General features: G+C 44.0%; 1 protein-coding gene across 2 annotated transcripts in view; it reads right to left on the reverse strand.

The window, feature by feature from the left end:
• Nucleotides 1–2,829: 2,829 nt before the first annotated feature.
• Nucleotides 2,830–14,907, reverse strand: part of LOC146174017 (transmembrane protease serine 11D-like) — a 56,605-nt gene continuing 44,527 nt past the window's right edge. Inside the window, exons 5-8 of one of the 2 annotated variants that reach the window (XM_084585052.1) lie at nt 11,489–11,522; nt 7,795–7,805; nt 4,978–5,117; nt 2,830–3,021 (exon numbers count right to left, since the gene is read on the reverse strand). In XM_084585052.1, coding sequence (XP_084441178.1) covers nt 2,830–3,021; nt 4,978–5,117; nt 7,795–7,805; nt 11,489–11,522 — 377 coding nt within the window. The remainder of the gene's footprint in view (nt 3,022–4,977; nt 5,118–7,794; nt 7,806–11,488; nt 11,523–14,907) is intronic. The other variant, XM_084585051.1, reaches the window with a different exon arrangement.

Here is a 14,907-nt window from a genome sequence, read left to right on the forward strand (position 1 = left end):
CCGGGTACCCACCGGATTTCAATGGGCACAAGATGTCCCTCGACCTGATGATCGGATCTTCTGGGATGCTATGCTAGGGAAAGGGGTCATGAAACACTTGGGCCACATTTGGGCTTTTGCTACACGAGGCGGACTTATGGTGTGTCCGATAGCGGAACGGATGGCTGACCGATCGGCGCAACAATTGGGCGCTGTGCATGCTGCTCCTTCCTTGACGTGCCGTTAGAGCCAACATCGCTGAGGTTACATTATTCACATTCATGTCCAGCGTCGCGGGAAAAGAGTAGTTGTAGCTGAATATCGCAAGAATTGGCGCCCTAAACAGTGCATCGGAAAATTTACTCTGTAGCCTTCAAGCAGATACAAGGATCTCGACAGAATTGCACCTTACAATATTTTTGACGGAAGGAAAATTAGTTATTGCATGAGTTAGAGCCATATTCATGTAAGAATTGCCGTATTTTTTATATATATGAATCATGTTTTTGTCAGACACACCTCTCGTGTCAACAAAAAGGGTGGGCTTGAGTTTCTACTTGAGGTAGCGATGAGAGGAAATATCTTGATGAGAACGCCAAAGTACAAAGCATACATAAAGAAAAAAACGAGCATGCGCAGAAAGGGACAGATAAAGCAGCAGCTGTCAGCGCAAAAACATGCCCAGAAAGGCGCATTCCGCTGACTACATGTGTACCTACAGAAGTATGGCTAACGCGACGATCGGATAGCTTATCTACATAATATGCCTCTAATAGAAGCCTTGCCATATAATTCCCACTTTGCTGGTGAAGCAAGCGCCGTTCTCCGGGTATTATCTCAAGGGCGGTACCGGTAACGGCCGCATAGCGGCAGTACTGTACGTAAAATTTGCGGCAATTATGTTCCTAAAGAGCGGCTTTCAAGCGTTTGCTGTCTGTACCTACTCCATAGCCGAAGGTGGTGAAAAAAAAAAAAAAAAAAGAACATTGCTGAAGGAACGCGCAGTTTTTGACGCGTGAAACAAAGACAGAAACGTCGAAATGCATTGGAGGGGCGTTTCTGGAAAGAAAGGTTCATATTCCAGCAGTCAAACATCCTGAGGAAAACAGGACGTTACTGAAAAGCAAGCAAAATAAACACAATAAACTCTTTTCCAGTAGCACACCCTTCTCGCGAGTCGCGACTGCCACGCGGAGTACATTTTGACGGTTACGATTGCCACGGCTCCTTCACATATTCTCTATAGAAATACATTCACAATAGCGAGTTGGGTTTACTTTATTAGCTGTAGTTGAGTGCGGGGCTGATCTCGCCTAGCCTGTGAAGAGACGCATGGGCCATCGGCGGAATCGCTTCCTCTGCAATTCATCTACTTCCATGACCAAGGGCGCTGGTGAACCTAAACGCGTCTTCTTGCTTGATCCTTGCGCTTGTCCGTCATCATGTGGAACCAACTAGCCCGCCAGATTGTTCTTCTAAATTAATCCAGCGTTAGGCCAAGGTAAATTTTATTCGATGTGCCCTAACCGAGGCCAAGATCAGTAGGCGAAAGCTCTGCTTCCCTCTTAATGTGTGCATTGCTTAGAATAAAGGTACTCCCTCCTCCTCCCCGCCATCCATGTGGAAAAAACAGCTTGTAACACGACTCTCTGGGTAAACAGCCTCCATCTAAATGCAGCACCATCATCTCAGTATCGGTTTCCACTTCTTCCATGTAGTATGTGTTTCGGTTTAGTGAGTCGAAAGATGCACTAACGTCGTAAGCAGGCAAGGAATCATTTGCTACAATACATTTTCCGAGATCACTGAAGAATTGCACTGGGGAAATACGTAAGCCTGCGCGTTGCTTTGCTGTCAAAGAGATGTGTTAGCGGGATACCGCGAGTGACAGATACTGTTCCTTCTCTTTCCCGTAAACCAATAACAGAACTCTGGTGAACTTTGATGCATTCAAAGGAAGGACAAGGGGCGTTCCACTGAGACATGTGACCAAAATCTGAGAAACAAAACATTTTGGCTGACGGCCATCTTGGCTCCCAATTACACACTTAAATGGCTATATCTAATTACGTAATTAACCCGCATCAACCAATTTGTCACTTGCACACCCCTTCTTGATTCTGCATCCTACGGTACCATTCTTTTTTCCGATGTAGCATTTAGTTCCTCTTTTATAGCACCGACAATGTCATGCCTCCGCGAAACCCGCCTACATAGCCATACAATGCTTAACGCATCGAAAAAGATGAAGCAGAACAGGTTGTGTTCAAGCTATGTCGTTTTAACTTCTGAAACAAGCTTGCGAAGGAGCTCCGACTCTATACGGCAAATGCCTCTGCCCTATCTCTCCCATTATCCCGGTATAGTGCCTGCTGCGGCAAGATTATGTTACGGCAAAGTTCCTAATCTCATCCCCACGCCTAATTTTCTGGCACCCCCTGCTACGCTGGCCTGACCCTGAAATCTACTCTGTGACTCGTTATGTGACCTTCGCTGTGCATGCTCTATAGATAGATATCTTACAGTATTTTTACTTTCGACTCTCCAGGTGGCCCAAATGCTCGCGCGACTGTTAAATGCCTGGATGGGAGTAAGACGTTAAAACAACGATTGTGTGTTTTGTTCTTTTTGTTGTCCATACTTCATACCTGCACGCGATTTGGCAAACATCGTTTAATTAGTTTAAACCGAAGAGACGCCTGAAGCAAAGAAGGCGCACGCGAATATACTGAGGCGGTTCTAGTAACAAAGTTCCAAACAAAGAGCATGCAGAAAGTAATTTGTTTCCGTACACCTTTACACAGAACTGAAATAAATACGTCGCAAAGCATACACTTTAATATCTCTATCTCACGGCGTAGGAATATTTGTATATTCTGCGAATCGGTTAAGCTTATGGTAAAGCCACGGAACGAAGGCTTCGATGCGGACAAACACGCTGGGCACATCGCTGCTTCCGCAAGAGTATCCATAGGAAGCCAAGCCAAGCAGGTAAGTTAGCCCGTCTGTGCCTGTTACCATTGCTGGAGCTGCTGTGTCACCCTGAAAAAAAAAGAAAAAAGAAAAATGTTATCACCACGAGCTCTAATCACTTTTTGTTTGGTTGATCTTGCTTTTTCAATGGGGAACATGACGTCATGTTAGGCTTACGCTCAGAATATCGACAGTGCACACCACTGTGTATGCAGAAAAGAGTAGCTTCCAAAGGGGGGAGTGGTCTTGTCCAGGGTATTACACATAGTTTCGATGCCGAAGTCGTGTTCGACAGCAATACTTTGTGGCCAAACGTTTACAGAGCAGGTCTTATTATTGCCAAAATAATATGGCTTAAAACGCACCCGGAACATAGGCGTTTTCAGATCATTATACAAGCTTCTGATTAGAGTTTGTGCTTCAAGGTTTAAAGAGCTGCAATTGCATCTGTTGACCAACACGTCTTGTGTTGAATGTGTGTTTTTACGATAAGTGGCTAAAATGAGACCGCGAACCACTGTTGATATTCTGCGCGTAAGCGCAACATAACGTCATGTTACGCTTACGCGCAGAATTTCAAAATATGAATTCGACGTCAAATAGCGTGCTGAACAACACGATGATTGAGAACAGTGAAGTTATTACGCTGAGCACTTCTCAATTTCAGTAGCGTTCGTGTCGAGCAGTGCCACCACTGAAAGCGATGAGCCGATCGTGGCCAGCGACGCATCAATTTTCCAGGCATAGGTCCTAAAATTAGGGAAACACTATGAGCCGCAGTTAGACTGCGTTAACGGGATTTTCTGGTATACACGTGCCCTGCTCGTGCTAAAGATTGCCTATTTAAATTCATAGTTAGAGGAGGTTCATCTCCGGTGTATTTGCCCAGTAAACCTATACGGTCATCCGCTTCTGGTTTTACGTACATTTCTGTATTCAGTGAATACCCATCTGCAAGACGTTCAGCCATCCGGACTGTACAGTCGTAATTATTTTTTATGTATCACCCAGCGTAGACTTAATGGAGCTTCTGGGCCGGCATACAAACAAGAAAAAACGTATGGGGAAGGGGGGGGGGGGGGGGGGGGGTTCACATGTACTATTTCAGCTGTTGAAATGAGCACCGTCTGCAAAGCTTTTCCGACTAAGGCGTAGTAATTTCTACCTACAATCGCTGTTATTTTACCCGATCATCAAAATGGCCGACCACCTATTTTTATCGGCGTAAAGGTAACATCTGAAAATAGCATACATTTGCAATCAACAACTTAGGGTGCCCAAAAAGGTGAAATTGTTACCAATTTCAAGAGACCGTCGATATAGGCACATAATACAGACAATGCCCTGGTGACGCTATACCCACGACCGAAACCGGCACTTAACGTCATGCTTGGAAGGTTGTGCTTTTTCACCACACAGCAGCCTGCAAACAGCAGACACAACAAAAACATGCGCTCTCAGACCTAGGGCGCAAAAGCCGCTTCGCAGGGGTCGCTTCTCACGAATCAGAATGCCCAAACAGACGATGCTTTCTCAAGCAGCATCATCAGCGCGCATGCGCGTTTCCTCCCCCAACTTCTACTCTGCTTCGCCTCAGCGCCGCGGCGCTGGTGCGCTCGCGCGATACCTTTAAAAACGTGGCCGACTGTACGTACTATCGTGCGTTCAATTGTAAGGGTTGCTGTTGCATAAGAAAACGAATGAATTTTGGCAAAGCAAACCAAAAGCTCAAAATTTGTTATTTATAAGCAGGCATAAGTGCTTCGTTCATTGACACAAGTAGAAGCAGACTGGATCGCCAGGCGGCGCTACATGAAATTGTTCCCGAGTGTGAGAGTCCCCACAAAGTTCATGTGTTCAGTGAAAACCGTTTATATGCCTGGCAAGATGAAAAGAGACAGCGACATGTTCAAATGGCACGCATCAAAATTTTTGCCCAATAATATTTTGAATTCATGTTTGGATGCTTTGTTTGCGAAAACCTCTCACTGCTATAGAATGGTAGATCAGTGCGCGTGCCATTACCTCGCAGAGCGCTGTGGTGTCCTTAGCAGCGCAAAACATAATGAGGTCGTCGTAGCCGTAGGTCTTGAATCTGCTGTAGCAATCCTCTCCGTCCAGTCCCCTCATGGTTCCCCGATACAGGGACGTCTGCTCAGGATCATCTGTTATATAAAAAAGGGAATAATTCTGAAACCAGCCTCTGTTAAATAACTTGAAGAATACGCTTAAGAAAACTGCGCGCAAACCTTTATTGCAAAGAAATAACCCACGTATGATTTATAAAGCAACCATATTTTTCATTTTCAGAAAGAAGACACTTCACGAATATTTCTCTCCTTTCAAAAATACACTTTGCCTCTCGAATACGATCAGAAACTCTACCTGAGATTGGGCTGCATGAAGAGCAAAACTTTTTTTTTTTATGTGCAAAGCTAAATCATTAAACCACCACCTTTAGTCAACACCCGTACCAATATCGAAAACACCGAAAACATCGTTGATGAGCTCAAGGTATATATATATTGCATAACGCGGGAAGCCATGAGAGTAGTGTATTAAGAATGGAATTTGAATTGATGTCGTCACTCTTCCTAGTATAGGAGGAAGGGGCGGAGCTGAAAATAGGACAGGGGAGGGGGATTCCGTGCCGCGGCAATGCCATCGAGGTAGGGATATTGCGGAGGTTCTTCAATCTTGAAACACGATTTGAGTATATTTCCACACACTGTCCGATGGCGTTCTACTTTACGGGTATAAGCTCTGAACACCGTGTTGATGCCGGTTTGCGAAATTGTAATTTTTTTTCTCAAAGGAAATTGCGTCTGGTGAATTATTCAATGTACACGGATTCATTTGTATATACTAAGAGAGTAGGCCGTATTCAGGGCGGCAAATAAAAGCTTCAATTTAGGAATATTTTTCTTCCGGAATTCATATATTTGATAAAGGGCTTGATATAAATTGGCAATTTCTAACGGTGTGAACGTGACAAAAAGAGACCAAGTATTTCGCCTTGACAGGCAATCAATAACATGTGTTAGGATGTACTCACTTATTTCATGATTGCTTGCGAATTAATCGCGATTAGTACTTAATTTTAGAAAGCCAGTACTACCTAGCTTAAAAAGCCAATACGAACTAGCCCAACTGAGTACTCTTTACTATTCCCTTTCTAGTACAAAATCTGTTGAGTCTCCTGTTCATATCAACGATTTGAGTAATCTGCCAATGATGGCGTAATTTCTTCTCTCTTTATGTAAAACGCAGCTATGGACTCAGCTCCGTTTCGTATTAACAATGAGACATGCAACCACTATTCTGTCCTCCGGATCTCTCGATCTGCAGGCCTTTGGTACAGATTTCGGAAACATTGCATTCTGCTCTGCGGCCATTGGTTGAAAACGACTTCCTGCAATTCAACTGTGAAAGCCCTCCGGTTAACTGCACTTAAGTGATAAGAAAATGGAGTGTATAATCCGCAGTGTTATCGAATTCCCGAAAAGAAAGTGACAGCTGCCCCATTAGTCTTATGCTTATCATCACTTTCTCCTGATTACACTACACAGCTACTTTCGGGGTCATGACCTGCTCTGCCAATGAGGCGATGGATGTGTCTTCTTCACTCTAAATCTCATCGCTCTCCCCAGGTGAGACTGCATTTTCTTGTAAAGAGAATCCATCTTAATCGATTCCCGCCCGTTATCTGACGCCACAGTAAATAAATTTGAGAGACGTTAGGGACTAAAGTAGTGAAAGGCGAAAGCCTAAGTGCCACATTCTGCTACGCAACTGGCACTAATCAGTAATTAACTAATAATTAGGGATTAGGTACACAACTATTCATTATTTAGGTAATTGTCGAATCACCTAATTAGACGACAATTACTGAATAATTCATTCATTAATTAGTCACGAATTGGTAATTGATCACTGATTGACATATGACCATATAAGGCACGCATTCGCGCATACTGTGGTGGTGCTCTGTGATTGGTCGAGACCTCTATGGCTTCATCCCGCCTCAGCCAATCAGAGCCGCCGCGAAAGCGGGACACATTTTCTCTACAACAGCATGAGCTCTTAAAGGCTTTCGACTTAAAATGCCTTCCTTACTTAGTGCTCACAGAACAATAAGTAATATGGTCCGGCCTTATAGAAAATACAGTTGTAATTACTGTTGTCACCGTCGCTGGATTTTCTTCAGCTCAAGGTGATCAAAAAAAGATTGTCTTTTAGAACTAACGGGAGCCACGTCTCATATCTGCATGAAGTAAGTGTGTTGCATAGCCTCAGTAAGAAAAAGTTGAATATCGTGCATCGGTTGGTTTGTTAATAAGTACACAATATATTTGCTGTAATCAAGCTGCAAAATTACCAATTAATCTTCGAATCGGGTGCCTTGGTAGAAGGGTGTGTTAAATGTAATTTTTTTTTCGTGCTAAAGTGAGACATAAAAATTTATATATCCGGACAACTATATGAGGCCTTAAGCAAAATGCCCCACAGAGAAGCCTTCAGTCGCAGACTCAAAAATCAGCTTTGTCAGAATTCTGCCTGAAACTGAATGACATTTGATTAGAAGCGCAATGTCAAAGATGCCGTATGAATGAAGTGTGTCACATTATACATGCCTGACACTATGGCTAGATCAACACACGTAGCCGCCACACGCCCAATACATTTAATGACCCTAAAAACTTTACAGTTTATTAAAAACTCTTATGCGCGATGAGAACATTTTTTACTTTTTCATCAAAAAAGTATTTCGACCAACTCCGCACCGGAATTAACAGATTTAGGTCGCCCTGCTGAAACTAAATATATTCATAATTTTCAGACGGCAGCCTGTACTAAGGACTATTTGCGTGAAGCCTACAACGCCTTTTTCCAGTGAGAAGATGTCGATGATGGGAAAAAGCGGAAAGGTAACCACAACTGAGTAATCGATCTGCTGGCTTGCTCACAACAAATGGCCCTGAAGATTCATGTATGAACGAAAAAATTACCTATGAAGACGAGGAAGTCATTAAGCAGTTACCATGTGGCAAATTTTGCACCTTGAAGCTCAGGTCCGGCGCCCACATAATACGGCGCAGTACCTGTGAGGTCTTCGGCGTCAATAACAGCTGCGATCATTGCCTGAGGTTTCATATTCGTCAGTGGGCATCAACTCAAGCAACTGAATGCGCGACAAAGGGCTGCCTGTCAGCATCGAAGGCCGGTCATTAACAAGTGTATATGTGTGTGAGTGGGGGGGGGGGGGGGGTGCATACACTGCTCAGAGTGCGTGTGATATAGTTTCATCACAGCTGCGGATAGCGTATGCAAGGCTAGCGAAAACAAAGTATAGTGGGTCTTTAATTAAACCAAGCCGTAGGCGAAAAAGAAGTTCCTTTAGGTTGTGGTAAGCCGGGTGGAAGTCAGAGCTGCAGGTCTGAGTCCAGGCATTGTAAGCGTGGGTTCGAAACGTGACCGGAATTTCGCAAGGCAGAAAATTTCCTGCGTAAGTATTTAGGCCCACCTGCTATGTCCATGCTTGCGAATTAGGAAAATAAAGTCTCCATCGCTTTGAGCAGTTCGCGCGTACTTGTCCGCGGCCTGCGCAAGTATGTGTCCTTTGATTCATTTGTATATGGCATCGAGTCGTTTATTTTTAAGGCGAGAGCGTTATGTGGATCACGAGATATCAAATTTGAGGCACAGCCCCAAAATGTGACCCCGGAAGTGGTCTCAGTCGCGTGATCCCAACAGCAGAACGATTAATTGATAGATGTGAGCTGTAAAGCTGAGTTAACGAAAATGAAAATAAACAATTTAGACAACAGGAAAAAATGGAAAATCACGTAATAATGAAAAAAAATTGATGTGGCTCAGCTCAGCTGAGCCAGCTTACACGGAGCGAACGCTCACTTACACACCGTCTAGCCGCCCAAGCGACAAAGCGAACCGGGCACTCCGATTCAATAGTCTAGCGTCTTAACCACTGAGCCACAGTGGCGGGGCGTGTGGCATACTCTGTCGTGTTCTTTTTTTTTTTCATATTACTTTTTAGGTTAGGTTCTGCGGAAAGCAAAGCGCAGTGTACTTTTGGATGAACACCACACAATTCCGACACCTACGCTAAATCAGATCAAGTTCACACCACCTTTCAAGGGTAAGCGACTGGACAGTTTGACCTTGGCTGATGCATGGCGTTTGCTCCATAAATAAAACTGGCACACGTCGGAAAACCAACGAAGCGCAGAACGAACTTATAATAGAACTATAGGCACGGAACTCGCAACGCCTTTGCTTTTTTCCCTTGATGCACCCCTCTAAATTTAGCAAAATGATGTGTTTCACATTATTGTGACCCTCTACTCACAGAATCATGGCGACAAATATTCTGGAAGCCTTGAATGTTGCTTTCATGTCAATAAGAATATACCGTTGCTGGTTGGTTTCGGGAAAATACATAATCATCAATATCATCAGCCGGACTATACCCACTGCAGGATGAAGGCCTCTCCCATATTTCTCCTCTCAACCCGGTTCTGTGCTAGCGGCATCCACTTGACCACTGCGAACATCTTAACCTCATCCGCCCACCTAACTTTCTGCCGCCCCCTACTACGCTTTCCTTCCATTGTAATCCAGTTTGTTACCGTAAACGACCATCGGTTATCCTCTCTGTGCACTACATGTCCTACCCAAAGTACACTCAATGGCAGCACAAAGAACAGTAAGTTCTGCAACTGTCGGCGAATTCGATTGAGATTTATTATCTCTGATGGAAGTCGTCCTTAACGGCATTGTCACAAATTTAGAATTAATGGCTTCCCCTGAGCCATCTGAGAGAGATAGCAGAAATATATGAATAGAAAGGAAGGGATGTTAACAACGCGATGCCTAGTAAGCTACCCTACACATTGTGAAAGGAACAAATGAAGAAAAGGGAAAGAAAGAGCGGCCAGGAAAGAAGTTTGTAAGATGTCCAGAGATTTATAGACGGAGCTTTCTGTGTGCACGTGAAGCATGTGCCCTTAGGGCTCGTTCAAATGTTGAAAGCGTGACTAGCTTTAGTGCTATCGGCGATAAATCGACCTTCATCCTGCAGCCACGCGTGGAGAGAAACATGTGAGGACGAGGGATGATCTAGAGGCAGTTCACGGTAATCTGGATACAAAAAGGCACGGCAGTCGTATGAAATTTTCGCAAGCGGTATTGTACGTGGTCTGGTGATAAGATCAAAGGCTGGAAAGTTGGTACAAGGGAATCCGAGGAAGGGGAAGTTCCGTGAGTACTGTGGAATTAACACTGCAGAAATGCGGAAGCCGGGACATTGCTGCTGCACACGGTGCATCACGTTTGCTCTCATCATCATTATGAACTAAATGCACCGTCATTATCATTGCTAATCTTATTGTCATTACACCAATTGCAGCGTCATTGTCATCGCTATCATCCTCACGGTGGTCAAGGAGAATTATGATGTGCGTTTCACGATCCCGGGCGTGGCGCAGTTGGTTAAAGCACTTAGCTGGAGATCCTAGGGATGGAGATTCAATTCCCGGTGGAGATAGGATTTTTATTTTTCGTATTGACAGGTGCCGCGGACGCTCGCTGTCGACGCACGCACGCACGGACATGCTGAAGAGTAATGGGCCATTAAAAGCTTTCGCCTTAGAATATGCTCTGAGGGTGTTAACCGCAATGTAGACCATGATTAGCTGGTCGTTGGTGCTGCGTGTAATGATGCGACCATAAAGCCACATTTGAACAATCTCAAGCAAATGTCAAAACATTCACTTCGGACGTATGTTTCTTTTCATACTTTGAAACAGATAGAATGCCAGAATAAGAAGAGTCGGAAGGCGAGGGTCAGCCGATGGCGGCAGTGCCTGAGGATGTGAATTTCTTCGGTTAGGCTGATCACCATCCTCAGCGCTGTACAACATGGTGTCGCGACACTATATAGGATATATTCGACGGACAAAGGCAGGCCCGCACGCTTGCTCTTGCATGCATGATGCCACATTCTACTGTTTGTGGAGTATTTCAAACCATCATATCAGTGAATTTATGTCTAAGGGTTCATGAAGCACTATTCCAAAAAGAAAAGAAACACTTTTTTACGTGTCGAAAGGTGTGTCAGTTGTCAGGTGTGCACGTGTCAGGTGTGCATGTGTGTTCCATTTTTGCCATAAAAGTCCCCCTCTAAATTGCTTGCGAAAATGTCTAAAGTTACTATGAAATCAATTTTATTATTTTTAGGCTTGTGCAGTTTAACAAAATTTCATACCTCACAAGGGGTTAAGGAGACGGTGCTGACGACTACAGGTGATAAGTCAGCAATTCAGAATAATCCCGGATAGGAGAGGATCATCGCTTACTATTCGCTGTCTGTTCTTTATGACGAGGTTGCATATTCTGTGTTCAATGCTGAGAAGATTACCCACCCAGAACCTTCGAAGACTGTAGATCCGATTGAGTGGTCGAGGCCAAGTCGCCAGAAGTTTTAGGGGACGTTTCACCCGCTGCCATTGAGGGCGACGTCGTGCTTCCAGCCTTCCCGTCGCTAGCATCCTCTCCCGCTCTCCCAGTCAACTGAAGCCGCATGCCTACAAGATGCATGCACGCTGCTTATGGAAATGCTCTCATAATCTCGCAAACAACATTGACTAAAAACCCCGAGAATAAGGTTCTGAGTGAGATTCAGTCAGCGGACTGTTTCTCTGAAATAAGCTCCGCGTTCTAAGTTTTACAATCACTGGGAACGTGGTTCGGCCACACGTATTAAAAGTAGGAACCGTTAGAAAGTGTTTGTAAAGTAAAGAGGCTTTGGTTGGTGTTAGAATTTTGAATACATGTCTATGCAAAGTAAATAATAAAAAAATTGAGGCAAGTAATAATGTTTATACCAATTGTAGTCTCGCAACAAGTTATGTTTCGGTGTTTCAGCAGTTCGTGCAGTGTTCTGCCTCTCCTATATTTTCTTAAAGTGTACTTTCCTCTTATCTACACATCCATGAAGCAAAGATTATAATACTACTCCGCTTAAGTCTGCTTATGAGCGCAAATGGCGAAAGCGACTTTACAGGACTGTTTTCATTAAATGCATCGTCATTGTCATCGATACTATAATCATAATTGTCAGCTATATGTGCCATCATACCATATCTACTGCCATTATTATCATCAACTAAACCGGCATTGCCATCGGTACTATCATTCTTACATTAGGTGAGGAGAATAGGGATCTGTTTCGTAAGTGGCCGGAATGTAGTAGCAGTTTTCACGCTCGGATGGAGGTCGGAGGGATGCACGGTGGAGATAGATTTTTTTCTGATCACCACACTTTGTCCTCTGTCTTCTTGAAGGTCAAAGGTGAACCGTCGCAGACCTTGGTCTGAGGTGGTGTAGTGAAGGTTTCGCCTCAAAGCTCTATGCTCATCAAATTGTCTACAAGAATCATTACGCAAGAGAGCACTGTTAGAGAAAAATCAACGCAGCAAAAAGAAAAACTATGGGAAGTGGGAATGCTGTTGTTTACTTTGTTGATTGCTTTCTTGAGCTGTTTTGTCTATCTGTATGACCTGAGCAACGGCTGCCATAAGTGTCTGAAAATGTATTTTAAATGTTTCTGCACGGTGTTGGAAAAGAACAAAGATTGCTTTCATCATCATAAATATATACTCTCTTTTTAGTTTATCATGCTGCATTATCCTAGCAAGATTCCAGTTTTTGTTTTCAGTGTTTTCTGTGGTGTATTGCCGTTACCCTTGAACCAAAAAGAAAAGCTAGATGGCCGCAATCCTTGACTAATACATCAATTCTTTAACGACGATTACTGGAAATGATACGGTGATTAGATGCTCCCAGAAACATGATTTTAACGATCACAGTGCTTCTTTGTGACAAGAAGGACCAAATACATGGATGTGTCTTGTCGCATCTTTTGGATAATTTGCACGCCTCAAGAAGAGCACAAAAAGATTCTGCGATGCAGGGCAAGTTTCGTAATGCGTCTGCACAATTAAAACAATGGACGAGATGAATATTGGTGCGCAACTGCCATTTACTGGCTTCCCTCATGTTAGGAGGGAAGCCAGATAGATATTTGAAGTTAGGACCCAAATGGTACATAGAGACATATATCCAAGTGGCTAGTCATACACAATGACGCTTTCACTTCAGACAGCTTTCAGTACACGTTTTGCTGCCCCACCTGCCTAACATTCCAGGTTTCAGAAAGCACCGCAACATCATTGTTACTGTTGACACGCAACTTCTGAACCACAGTGCTTGTGGGCTGTGTGAGAATAGAGAAGAAAAAAATTGTGTTGTCTGCTGATTACATATCATGTACGCGGCTGCCTTCCATCGATAAATGGTTGTAGAGGGTGAGCAAACAATAGCAATGCGTTTGTATGAAACTTTGCTTAGTTTAAGCGGACGAACAATGTCAAGTATTGACCCATTAGACTGGGCTCATAAGCACTGTTCGGCAGTCGACATGCGTGTCGAAGCCGGGATGGCATTTTCAGATATCACGCCAGAAGAGCGATTGTGACCTTGCCATAAAGGTGCACTTAACGCGTCCTCCCATCGATTGCAAGAGACAGCGTGCAAAGTAAACCGCAAATAACATATACTGGGAGCTGCTCTAGAGTTTCATCGATCCCAATGCATCGTTCACGGCCTTTGCTTGGAGCGACAAAAAAAATTCGCACTTTTCACATTTAGTGGTATTTGCTTTGTCTCACTGTTCTTTTCTCAACGATCATCCCTGCTCCTTCGGGCCGTTCTCAATACTCGGTTAATGACGGCTTGAGTCGAAGTTTTAGAAAATATTGGTATTAACTTCTTCGCGTTATGCGGACTTAAGGATCAAATAGAGCTGCATTGTTTTTATCGCGTCTTTTCAACTGTGGATCATTCACAAGGCATATGCGTCGTTTCGCACTGAATTTAGGATCAGGTAATCAAACTGACGTATAATACATCTTTATGCATACATATCGTGAAAGATTTCCGCTCCTTTAGACACGAGAAAAAAAAAGTAATTTTCATATTTTTTGAAGCTGAATATATCTCCGCAGCACACAATGAAAGGGTAGAGGTGCATATGATCATCTGTGCTAGTACGAAAACGATTATAAGTGCCTTGATCTAAACAGCTATAAACAATCTTCATCCGGTAATGTTGTGCCGCAGGATTCGTTGAATACACTAAGGTCAGATGCTGCATTAATTTAGGTTACCGTTTTCGAAATTAAGTGAGAGGAAAACTTGGCTCTAGCCGCAGAAAGTGCAAGCGTCATTACGTGGTCACTGGGAAGGCACAGCCAAAGAAAATGATCGTGGAGTGTAGGAAAACGCACAAGCACACGCTAATATCGCAGAGTTTCTCAAATAAGTACTTCTATCTGGCAAGCCAGCGCTTCTTCAAGCCTTTTGGGTTACGTCACGCTCCAAAGTAAGTAATAATACACTTTTGAAGCCCGAGAAGAATATCTTATAACGATGCAGTTCATACGCAGTCAGACGCGTGAAGCTGACAAGAGTCACAGTCAACGGTAGTTCGCTGGAGACGGAATGCAGTTCGGAATAGGGGCATGGTCAGTGAGCACCTCATTTCGTTCAGAGAAACTGTCGTCCGCATTGCTGTGTTTCAGTGAATCGTCTCTGATTCTGAGACTCGGCACTGCACTGTTGCATCCACCACACCTGCCGTGATCGCTGCACACCTGAGACACGACGCGAATGGGTCCGCGCATGTCGACTAGTAGCGGTATCCTTCCGACAGTGAAGAAGGACAGGCGATGTCTTCGAGGCAGTGGCTCAATTCCATGCCGCGCGGGATGCGTGCACCAGGATGAGCTGGAGTGCACCTGCACGCGCTTCTTGCATTGAGGCAAGCAGGACATATTCTCTCCCATTCTCTTCCAATTTTTACAAAAGGTCCACTGT

Source organism: Amblyomma maculatum, chromosome 11 (assembly GCF_055883805.1).
Source record: "Amblyomma maculatum isolate TAMU_Amacu chromosome 11, ASM5588380v1, whole genome shotgun sequence".
Lineage (NCBI taxonomy): Eukaryota > Metazoa > Arthropoda > Arachnida > Ixodida > Ixodidae > Amblyomma > Amblyomma maculatum.